General features: G+C 34.9%; 1 protein-coding gene across 1 annotated transcript in view; it reads left to right on the forward strand.

The window, feature by feature from the left end:
- The window catches only part of LOC106882859 (trafficking protein particle complex subunit 9), a 96233-nt gene that overhangs the window by 78689 nt on the left and 4443 nt on the right, over window positions 1–13101 (forward strand). Inside the window, exons 19-22 of the mRNA XM_014933664.2 lie at window positions 2212–2322; window positions 4798–4957; window positions 8447–8540; window positions 10626–10727. Of these exons, the coding sequence (XP_014789150.1) occupies window positions 2212–2322; window positions 4798–4957; window positions 8447–8540; window positions 10626–10727 (467 nt within the window). The remainder of the gene's footprint in view (window positions 1–2211; window positions 2323–4797; window positions 4958–8446; window positions 8541–10625; window positions 10728–13101) is intronic.

Here is a 13101-nt window from a genome sequence, read left to right on the forward strand (position 1 = left end):
CTCTCTCTCATTTTCTCTTTCTCTCTCTCATTTTCTCTTTCTCTCTCTCTCTCTCTCTTTCTCATTTTCACTCTCTCTCTCTCTCTCTCTCTCATTTTCTCTTTCTCTCTCTCTCTCATTTTTTCTTTCTCTCTCTCTCTCATAATATTTTGTGTGACCCTTTTTTTTCTTTCACTGGTTTGATTTAGAGAAAAGTGCTAGTCTCAGAGGGTATTTACAGGCTCTCTGAGACTAGTAAGATCAATACAGTCAGTGTCCCTCTTAAATAAGTTTATGGTTGCAGGAAAAATCTAAGCAGGAGTGGAATTCCAAAACTTAACATGGGAAAGACTGTCTGGGAACAGTTGTTATTGCATGCTTAAAAGAGTGGGTAATGAGCTCAATATAGTTGATGAAAGGGGGAGAGATGCGTAAGGCTGGAGTACATAAATTAAAATGGCACAATACTAGTCATCCCTGAGGAGCAGAAGCCACATAGTTATAGTAGATAAGGCAGGATGTGTGTAGTCAAGAGGCTGGAATGTGTAAGCAATTGTTCTTTGAATACCATCTAGGTTGTCTTTGTATGCAGCAGTACCACAATCTTCCTAGATATTGGAGCTGCATTTCATTTTGAATGTCATCTGAAATTTGAAGAGCGTTAATAGTTGTTGGTGGGGCTGAAGAATTTTCTGATTCTGTAGCAGAAGACCAGTTTTAGTGATGCAGTTTTCACTATATTGAAGGTGTACTTTCATTATGAGATACCTTCAGTAAAGGTATTTGTTGTGATCTTAAGGTTCAAGTTGTATTATGTTCATATTCATAGGGTGACTGAGGTACGCTGTTACTTTTTGATATGCATGATTATTCTATCTTTGTGTTATTGAAGGAAACAAAATTAGCATGGCCCTATGAGAGAATGTCTTTTGAGGTCTCTGTTTATTGTCTCAATGCAGGTTTGGTGTGAGATATCTAGGTTGCAGGTGGATGACATGCAGGTGCAGATGGTTAGCAAAGAATGCATGTTAGTGGACATTATTGGAGGTGGCAGCTAGTAGGTTATTGATGTACAGCAGTAAAAATATATTTGAGAAATTTTAGATAAAAGGATTGGCAGGTTCTATGTTGTGTACTCCAGCAAGTGAGATATTTGTGGTTTGGGTCTTGTCAGTGAGTCTATTTCTCATTTTTACCTCTAAATGCTACTGTTAATACCTAAAACGATTAAATGTTAAATGTTGTGCACATGCATGAATGTGTGTGCATACACATACACACACACACTCTCTCTCTCTCTCTCTTTCTCTCTCTCTCTCTCTCCGCATATGTTTATGAATATCTGCATGTATATCATCACCTTTTTATACCCCCTTTTCTTTGTGCCATTGGTTGGACACATTCCACATCTTGTTACTCATAACATTCCACATCATGTGAGACCCAGCAACACAGAAAAACACTCAACCTTGTCTTACTGTGTGGACTTGGTGTACTTTATGGTACTCTGATACTAGCAAGGTTGTTTGTGGTTAGGTTAAAGTATCCTTTTTAGTTTGTATCTTATCTTATATATGCACATGCACACACTCCCTCTTCCACACAAACACAAGTTCATATATCTTTATAAACTCACACACATACAAATTCATCTATATATACACACACATATGCACACAAGTACAAGTTCATATATCTATGTAATATCATATGTGTATGTAGAGATGTAGAGGAAGAATGAGTGACTGAAAGTGAGAAGAAAAGTGACGTCAAAAAGGGACTGGAAGAAAGAGGAAATGACGTCACATCAAGAAGCAGTGAATTCAAAACAACCTCTTTCTTACGGATCCGTTGTGAGCAAAGGATGTATGCTGGGAGCAATCGTAGAGTAGTAGTCCTTTCTGGTCAGAGGTTGGGGAGAGCTTACATATGGACACAACTGTGTGGTCCTACTGATTTCCCAAGACCTGGCACTTGGAGGGATTGTCACCAATTGCAACTCAAGGTAAGAGCAACCTTTATTTGTGCCTTACAACAAAGCACATATACACAAAAATTCATATATCTGTATAGACTCACATATGCACACACACACACACACACACACACACACACACACACACACATGTGCACAGGTTCATGAGTTTATACACACTCACACACACATAAGTTCATATGTCTATACACATTTGTATGTAGAGATTCACATGTATATTTCTGTTTGTCTTTTAGTTATGACCGTTGCTTCCTATTATTTGACTTACTGAATCAGTCAGGCCATCAAACTGAGGTACAGTACACTGATGGTGGACACATTATTATTGAGCCTTCACAGTGCAGAAGGTATGATATACATAATAGTTTCAACCATCCACATTCTGAGTTCAAATCTCTCCAGGTCAACTTTATCTTTCATGCAGTTTTTATATTGTTGGAACGTTTGAAAAAGGCATGAATATCACATACTCTAATGTTCTTCTATTTCCCCCTCCCCTACCGACTCTGAGGCCTTATACTTATTAAAGCAAACCGTAAATCATATCAGTTGAACCTGGTGACATTTGAGTTCAAGACTAATTTTATCAATTCAAAATTTTCAAATCATTAATTGTAAACTTCCACTTGTTAATATTAATTAAACATGATAAAGGTAAATATTTCTTAAATCATAGCAGTAATAATATTTATTATAATTGCCATTAATATCTAATAATGTTTATTATGTCATTAATATGTAACAATGTTTATTGTAATGTCCTTAATATATAATAATGTTATTATTATATAGTAAAGATAGCAAAATTTGTACAGTCATTAGAATGTCAGATGGAATACCTTGCTGTATATGTTTTGGTTCTCTGAGGTCAGAGCTCAAACCAAACCCAGATCAACTTTGCTTTTCATCCTTTTGGAGTCCATAAGTAAAGTACCAGTCAAGTATTCTCTTTCTCTTTCTCTCTCTCTCTCTCTCTCTCTCTCTCTCTCTCTCTCTCTCTCTCTCTCTCTCTCTCTCTCTCTCTCCCTCTCTCTCCCTCTCTCACACACACACGCACAGAATCAGCTATATTGCATCTTGAGTAGGGCCATGGGTGATGGTGACTTCCTTACTTCCAGAAATAGAGGACTGTGGAAAGTAATGGCAAACTCTTCTCATAGAAAATCTGTTACTTGTACCATCCAAGAACAGCTGATGTGCAGTGCAGCTTGAAATATAAATCAAAAGAATATCTAATACTAGCAATGTTATTGGAGTAGCAGAATATGTAGAGTAATGTTCAAAATGACTTGTAGTGTTATGTCTCTTTACATTCAAAATTCAAACCCGATCTGGTGATAGTCTTATAAATCTCATTCACATCTGGTAAGACTCAACCTTTTGTAGCCCAGCACCACTTTTTACTGAATTGTGTTTTACAAACATTCATATGATTGGATATTGCTGGCATTTTCTGTTTTGATTAGTCATGGAGCAGAAATGTGACCCCTCTCAAAGATCCTGGCTAAGAGGATCGATGGCTTTGATGAGAGAGCTCTGTGAACATCAGATGATAACATCACACTTCCAACAAAGAACTGCATGCACACACACATCAGCCTGCAGTCACCCACCTCATAGCTATCCATTGCTTGCGCTGGTATGGACATGTCCTCTGTCACCCACTTGATCATCCTACCAGGGCTTTACTCTCATTTGACGCAGCAGCTATGAGCTGGAAGAGGCCTTATGGCAGGCTCCACACCAGATAGCTGGATGTAATAGGGGATGATCTTCAGAGGCTCCACATCACCTTGGAGGATGCAGAGGGGCTGGAATGTGACTTCTAGCAATGGAGAGCACTGGTGGACATGGTTGGCTCTACGCATGATGATGTCTCTGGGACCACTAACCCAGGATGACCCCAGCCTTATCAAGCAAGAGCCTGAAACAGCAGCAAGCAAGCAACTTATTCATTTCCATGGGTTAAAATTGGTAGTAACTGAAAACAAATGACAATGAATAATTTTGTATTTAATTATATAAAATAAATAATTTATTAATGATGAATGTTTATAATACATAAAAAAAAAAGTATTTACAAAAGAGTTGAAAATTAATGTTCAAATGGTAAATTAAAACATTTGCTTGTTTTCCTTCAATTTTTATTAATAATATTCATTAGCAAAGTTATGTTTACAAATTCAGATGGAAAAGAAGCAAACTGTAAACATTGGACCTTGGAAGATCATCAGTTGCATTTCTGATCACTGATAACACAATGTCCCACTTGTATTGTAATTCTAACGGATAAAGAATTTTTTGAAATCTATTTGCAATAAAAATTATTGTGCTTGGTTTAGATATTCTATTTCCAAGAATACTCAGCACCCCCATAACATTCTCCTTGACATTTGCTTCCACCTTGTGAGCTCACAAACACCGCCAATGGGTAATGCTGCCAAAGTTAAGAACTACTGCTTATAGAAACCTTTAATTGACACCAGATTGCTACTTTATTTCAGTGATCCTGGATAGATGAAATGCTAAAGTTAACCTCAGCAGGATTTACATTCTGAATGTTAAGAGCCATAACCAAAATACTGTGATATGATATGATTATGCCAGTCTACTGCTATATGTACTCATTTAGGTTAACTTCTATCTTTCCTCCTTCCAGAATTGATGTAAAATAAGTTCCAGTAGTATACTGTAGTCATTTTGATCACCTGCCTCACTTCTTTACACGTTTATATGATGATAATATCTATTTTAATATTGTTAAAATAGCAATTATGATGATGATAATGATATTTTACTCTGTTGTATGATAATTCTTGCAGAATAGGCATTCCATTCACAAGATGTCACTTACCTGAACAGGATGACCAGTGTGTGGTGAAGAAAGCTACTACATGTGATGTTGTGTGTCCTGTGGTTATTGAACCTGTCGATGTATGGAAAATGTACATTTTCAATTGTATTGACATTAGGTGGTCAATTGTATCCTTGAAGAAGAGAACTGAGAGTGCAGTCTGTGTAGGGGGAGGGGGGCAGGTCTGCTGTAGAGCATGAATGTCAATTAGTATATTAATGAAACGTAAGGGCAAGCAATCTAATGGTCAAGCTTGACTCTTGGCTCTCAGACCAGGCAGCACAGTGTTCTTGGGCAAGGAACCTCATTTCATAATGATTCAATTCACTCAACTGAAAATTAGTTGCATCTGTTTGTTTAATGGCACCTCACAGACTAAAACCTTGCAGTGAAAGGTGTCAGTAGTCCTTGATGGCTATGGCTCACTAGATGATAATAAGCAGGGAGGGGATTTGTTTATTGTTTATCCCCAAGTCAGTTATAAATCAGAAGACCTGTGATCTACTCACAACAAGCCCAATTATTCAATGTGTCATTCTTAAAGAGAGTAAGGTTTGATGTGAATTGCTTTAGTTGTTATTTTTAGCAATTTGAGTAACCACATAGAATCTCCTTCATTGGCTTGTATGGGAGTGGATGGGTGTTTTGATGTATTGGATCTGTTGCAGGTATTGATGGGTTCTAATGGAGTCTGGAGATGGGTGTTTTCAATCACATCAATGTCATTAGCAAAGGCATGAATATTACAGAATCCTCCATTCTTCTCTAGACTGTCTGTAAATCTGAGGTGTTGAGTCTGTAGAAGTGAACGTTATCAGCTCCAGTATAGTTGAATGCTGAATTCTCACATAAGCTGTCTTGTCTGTTATTGTATTCTGGAACTTGGTGTCATTAGATCATCAGTAAGGAATGTAAGAATCATTCCATGCTTTTCATGTTATCTGGCAGGGCTCACTCTGAGCACTCTAATTTTTTCAGTGAACATATTAGCTCCCTCAGGCACTAATAATCTATATTTAAAAAATAAATCATTGAGGATATTTACTTTGAGGGGCCATTGACAGGAAAAAATAATAGCTAAGTTGATATTTAATATAATGAGAGCATTAAATATCTAATTAGACATATATGTACATAGTGGGGGAAGGTACTGTTATTATTATCATTCATTCCAGCAAACATAGGGGACAACTCTGAACATGTTTAAATCTTTTTAAAACTCTTTAGCAAAACATAGATTTCTCTGTACTTGTCACTCTAGTAATAAGAGAATCATTTAGTAGATTTACAGTATCATACAGAAGCAGATATGGAAAAAGAGCATATTTAAAGATAAATTCAGATTAATTATTCAAAGATGCCAGCCACTTGAAAAATAAGTTAAGTTAGTGTTAATATAATGCAGTGAATATCAAATATTTTATGAAAAATAATTATCCAGAGAAGAAAAAGCTATATTAGCTCATTGACTAATGATAATTTTTTGAATCTCAAGATATATAATTCATTTGTTTTACATCTGTCTTTCTATATAAGAATAGGTTACATGAATATATTATTGAAACCTTGTTTTACAGCCAGATGTCCTTACTGTCACTAACCCTTACCTATTTTTCAAGTAAGGAATTTCTTATTTCATATGTCTTTGAAGATGTGAAGTGGGCAGGCAATTTTTGACAGACATGACAAGTGTGGCTTGAGACTGTGAAAGAGCACAAATATAAACACACACACACACTTTTCAGTTGTAGTCCTATCTGTATATATGCACATGTCACTCACATTCATGTGCGTATGTGTGCATGTACCAGTAACATTTGTTTGACCTTCTCTCTCTCTCATGTATTAAATCTGATGATTTAATACATGTCTTAGAACAAGTTATTCTTGTGGAAACTGAACATTTGTCCTCTTATCTATATATTAATAACCTCCATATTAACTTTCTTCATAAAAGATGTGTAATAGTATATCTTGGCTATGGGTGTTACCAACTATATAATATTAAGTGCTTCTTAAATTTTTTTGTTACTTAAACTGTGTTATGGTAGTCAATGATCATAGAACATGACGGTGAGAATTGAATTGAGAGAGTCAGAAAAGATACTGGGAAGGATTGGAGAAAGTGCAAAGAGAAGAAATAAGAATTAAGAAGAATAAAGAGAAGAGAATCGGGAATGATGAGAGAAGGAATGAAATAAATTCAAGAAATGGATCCAGAAGGTGTCACACAACTGATGATGAAGCTGAAGCTAATAGGACAAACATGAGAATTGTTAATCAAAAAAGAAAGCAAAATATGAACGATGATAATGGGCAAGAATATTTTTGCCAGAATATGAAAACAGTTTAGAAGAAAAAAGATCACTAAAGAGAATAAAGATTTCCTCAAAGGATTATGAAGGAAATTTTTGACATATCATTCCTGAGTGGGGAGATGGTTATGGAAATTCCCTTGGTACTGCTAGTTGTTATAATTATGGTATCATTAATTGTTATAGTTAGCACTGATTGTTATTTTCAATTAAGGTAGCTTTGATTGCTATAGTTAATTATGCTATCACTAATTGTTATAATTATGATATCACTTTTGTTGTAGTTAATCATGGTAGCAATGATTGTTATAGTTAATTATGGTAGCACTGCTTTGTAGAGTTAACATGGACTGTAGTTATAGTATGTAAAGGATGAAAAATGCAACACAAAGACGAAATAAAAAATAAGTACAGAGCTGGTATAAGTTTGGCACTCGGGAAATGGGGAAAAAGAAGGAAGTGTTTTTAATGTTCTCTAGTTTCACACCATCTCTATCCTATCTTTCAGAAAAAAAATGTATACTTGAAACATTAAAAATATTTCCTTCCTTTTTTTCTCATTTCTTGAGCATCAAACTAATACTAACTCTGTTTAATTTTACCTTGTTTTTATGTTGTATTTTTCATCTTTTGCAGTGCAATCGCTAATAACATGCTTAGTATCCTATTGTGAAACCCCTAGCACCTTGCTATAGTATCCAAATTAAAAATCTCTACTTTAAACCATGTTTCAAATGCCTAACCATTAAGATCACTGTTTTGCTCCAGGTTCATAGGGTTTAACAGATTAAAGTATTACTCTGAATAGAATGTTAATCTGTCTCAGCTAACTTTCCCAGATGATCTGATACCTATTCCTTCTGACAAGGATGGATTATCAAAATTGTTACAATATTGAACAAAATGCCCAGAGATTATTTAATCATGACCCTTTCCATTCTGGATTTAAATCTTGTCAAGGTCAGCTTTGTCTTTTATCATTCTGGGGTCAATAAAACACCAGTCAGTGTACTGGGGTCAATTTCTATTTCTTATAGATCATCCATGATGTGAATGGACTGACAACAGAGCAGAAGAAAAATAAATTACACCTGAAGCAATGTATTAAAATGACATTCTAGGTTTCTGATATCTGGTCCCCAAAATCAGTCATTAAAGCATGATTTGAAACAGGGTTTTTAATATGTATGTATAAAAACACAAGGGGTTAGGTTAATTGATAATGGGGCAATACCATGGCATATTTTTCTGGTGCTATAATATATTTGTGACATATGGATGTACCTTAACTGTTGTACCCAGCCAGCTGTGAGTGCTACTGGAAAAGTCTCTCTTGATAACATAGTGTGGGGCACATCACAGATGAACTTGATGAAGCTCAGTCCTATCAAATGGAGTAAGTACTCTCTCTCTCTCTCTTTCTTTCTCGTTCACTTTTTTCTGTATTTCTATATGATACATAGTTTGAGAAATCATTATCACTACCACCACTACAATGATCAATCATAACTACTACCACTATCAATCACGGTCACTTAACCTAACAGAAGTAGCAGCCAAACCACCCTCAAATCATAGAGTTCGGAACACTTTAAATAATATAGTCCTACATTTCTCTAAAATGACAGGTCAGTCACAGCTGGCATGTCTTTGACCTTAGGTTTTAGCCTTAGGTCGTTTTTGACTAAGCTAGCTCGGAGCTAAACAATGATAACCAAGATGTCCATTTTGTGCAGTTGCTGCATGTATTACACATATTGGTCAATGTCACTTTCTCACGCTAAGCTGGAGGCTTCTATGTAGACGTTTAGCCTATTAGAATTAGAAGCTAAATTTCTCTCACATTACACTCAACTGTCTTATAAAAAAAGCGACATGTTGGCTAATGTATGTCGTGGGACTAAACAGTAGCAACAACTTGAAATGAAGCCAGCAGGAAAGCATCTTTGTGGTTACTCGGTCTGCTAAAAGTAAAAACCAAGATACAGTATCTTTTATTTCTTACTTATTTCCCTCATTAGACTGTAGCCATGCTGGGACACCACTTAAAAGAATTTTTAGTCGAATGAATTGACTCCTGTACTTTTTTCTCAGCCTGGTACTTATTCTATCGATCTACTTTGCTGAACCGTTAGGTTACGGAAATGTAAACACACCAACACTGGCTATAAAGCAGCAGTGGGAGACAAACAGAGACACAAAGACATACACATTTAGACACATATATACACATATACAACAGGCTTCTTTCAGTTTCTATCTACCAAACAAGGCTTTGGTTGGCCTGAGGCTATAGTAGAAGACACTTGCAGTGGGACTGAATCCAGAACCATGTGGTTAGGAATCAAGCTTCTTACCACACAACCATGCTTGTGCATATGTCTAACAAAAAGAAGAAGATGAGGCCATCATCTTTGATCATATGTCTGCTCCATCAATGCCTGGCCTTTCCCTAACTCTGTATTACTTCCATTATTTGGTTCTTATGTTTTAGACTCCTATACTTTCATCTTGATCAACTTCTTTATTGAGATCTGATTTCCAGTTGTAACACTGTTCATCTTGATGCCACTTGCAGAATATCTTGTAATCTCATTTTCTGTTACTCTAAATTGTTGCACCTCTGAAAGAAAAACTCGTTCATGTAAAGTGTATTAATATTAGGCTCATGATCATTAGGTTGTGGATTTGACACTTTTCATATTATTCCAGTTTACTCAGCTAAAAATGAGTACTTGCTGAATGCTGGTGAATCCCCTTTCCTCTCCAGATGTCACATCCTCAATGTTTCTCTGATTAATGTGATGGGTGGCCAAGAAGATGTCTATGTCTTCTCATGACTCCTAAAACAAGTAGTAAAAGGATCTTACTTACTACCAGACCATATTCATTTCTGACTGACAACTATGGGTTTTTTTTAATATTTGTTAAGCAGCTGTGTGGTAAGAAGTTTGCTTCCTAACCACATGGTTCTGGGTTCAGTTCTACTCTGTGGTAACTTAGGCTAATTTCTTCTACTATAGCCTTGGGCTGACCAAAATTTTGTGTGTGGATTTGGTAGATGGAAACTGCTATCATATATATTCATGTGTGTTTTTGTGTCTATGTTTGTCCCCCACCACCACTTGACAACTAGTGTTGGTGTGTTTATGTTCCCGTAACTTAGCTGTTTGGCAAAAGAGATTGATATAATAAGTATCAGGCTTTCAAAAAAAATAAGTACTGGGGTCAATTTGTTCAACTAAAAAGTTTTCAAGGCAGTGGCCCAGCATGGCTGCAGCCTAATGACTGAAACAAGTAAAAGATAAAAGTCTAAGCTGCTAGTAAGGTAACAGATCTATTTTGATTCTTGGTTGTAGTCACCTCACTTTACATAAGCTGTTAATTCCATTCAGGGAAATCAACATTCTCATTGTGTACTCCCTTTAAGATGTGTGTTTCTTGTGAGAAATTTATATTTTGCTTTGTTCTGTATTTTTAGCTGTGGTTGTGAACTCCCAGTTTTTTGATGTGACCAACGTACCCCAGGTCACAGTTGGAGAGTTAACCAGCCTACATATTACCATGATGAATGCCGACAATGGTAAGTTTGATGTTTTTTGTAGTTCAAGTAAACTTTGATCAACTCTTCTCAAGCAAATGTATAAGAAGGGTAAAATTAGTTGACCTGTTTTTCTTGCAATTCAGTTAAACCATCCACATATGCATATATTTATTGGTATGTATAATGTCTGTTTTCATTTATATATTTAGAATATAGTTTTGTCTATCGGTTGGGTTTAATGTCTTTCTGTCTGTCTGTCTATGTGTGTGTTTGATTAGTTGAATATATGAAAAGTAGCTTTTAACCAATTTCCTGTCCACCTTCTCATTTAAAGTCTCAACTTAATATTTAGCATGATGTGTCTTTCCTTATATGCGCAGTCCTTCTCATCTACCTCTCCACTCTCATCTTAGATACACCACACATTATCAGGACATTCTTATTCTTTGAATTTTCCATGCCCATGAACACAATTGCTGTTTATATGCCCTTTCTGTCTATTTTTTTTTCCCTTTTTGTGTGTATGTGTGTATATATATATATATATATATATATATATATATATATATATATATATATATATATATATATATAAATAGATGTGTGTATTTTTCCCTTGTTAACAATTAACATGCATATATATATAGGAGAGTATTGTAGTTCACTTGAAGCATTGTATATTGTTTGTAAAAAATAATAAATAATAATAATAATGTGTTTTGAATGGCACAACAAAGCATTATAATAATAGCAATGGATTATAATAACTGTTATAATTTAATCATCCATAGTCTGATATAATATTTCGAAATATAAAAATTCCTTCTTCAGAAGACAAACTCAGCTTTTATAATGATATATAATTTTCATAATACCTTATCACATTTATTGATTTATTTGGTTGCCTTAATTTTGGGACACCCTGTATATATGGAAAAACACCACATAAACATATAAGAAATATGTATTTCAAAATACACACACATATATACCATCATCATCATAATCGTCATTTAGCATCCATTTTCCATGCTGGGATGGGTTGGACAGGTTGACCAGACCTGGTGAGGCCACACCAGGCTCCATTGTCTGTTCTGGCATGATTTATATGGCTGGATGCACTGGTGCCCTTCCTATATGCATATATATATATATATATATATATATATATATATATATATATAGTTGAAATTTACAGAAAAACAAAAGATGAAAACTGGTATATGAACAACAAGCAGTTTGATGTTCAGGAAAGTGAGAAAGTTTTCTATGTTTCAAGCCAATGCTCTTCAGCATAAAGGAATAAGAGAAAATAAACAGAGAGAGAATAAAAATCTTATGGATTTAGCAATCAAGCACGGCAATTGGTTATATATATTAATGACCTGCAGAGACACTGTATTTAATTATGCAACCATAATATACTACAAAGTATATTAAACTTTTTTAGAAGTTAATATTGTGTTCTACTGTGTTAGCAGTGCTATTACATCACTTGTTAAGATTATCTCTATGGATTTTCTATAGAAATTATAGCCATTGCTGATTTTCTTATAGTGTTTTGTATCCGAGATGCCTGATGCAAATAACAATGAGATCGAAGATGAAAAGTGGGTTATGGTTATATATATATATATACCATTTTTGGGGAGTTTTTGCTCCTTCGTCAGCACCTATTCAACCCAGTAATCATCCACAAACACATTGCTTAGATAGCTGCTAAATGTAGTGGTGTAACATTTTTGGATATACCAATTTTACATATTTAACACATTTCTGGAAGCAAGTGTGTACATATTAATGACTTGTGGCTATCTAAGCAATGTGTTTGTAAATGATTAATGGGTTGGATGGGTGTTGATGCAGGAGCAAAAACTCCTGAAATATGGCATATACACCCATTAACCATTTTTCATCTTTGATCTTATTGTTGTTTACATCAGGCATCTCAGATATGAAATATCATAACAAAATCAGTACTGGTTATAATTTCTATAGAAAACCTGTAGAGATAGCCTTAACAAGTGAAATATATATATACATACATATTTATATAAGGGCATTACTACAGAATAATGCCACACACTAGACTTCCCAAATAAATACATTTAGTACCGATATAAGGGCATTACTACAGAATAATTCCACACATTAGACTTCCCAAATAAACACATTTAGTACCGAATGCGCGCATTCGGTACTAAATGTGTTTATTTGGGAAGTCTAGTGTGTGGCATTATTCTGTAGTAATGCCCTTATATAAACGCATAATCATATTCTTGGGAATAGAAATTTCCCTTATGAATTTTTACACACTGGCTTCCTGATAAAATTCTTGTAAAAGATTTTTATCCTTTTTTGAATATATACATACATACATATATATATATATATATATATATATATATATATA

Source organism: Octopus bimaculoides, chromosome 24 (assembly GCF_001194135.2).
Source record: "Octopus bimaculoides isolate UCB-OBI-ISO-001 chromosome 24, ASM119413v2, whole genome shotgun sequence".
Taxonomy (NCBI): Eukaryota; Metazoa; Mollusca; class Cephalopoda; order Octopoda; family Octopodidae; genus Octopus; species Octopus bimaculoides.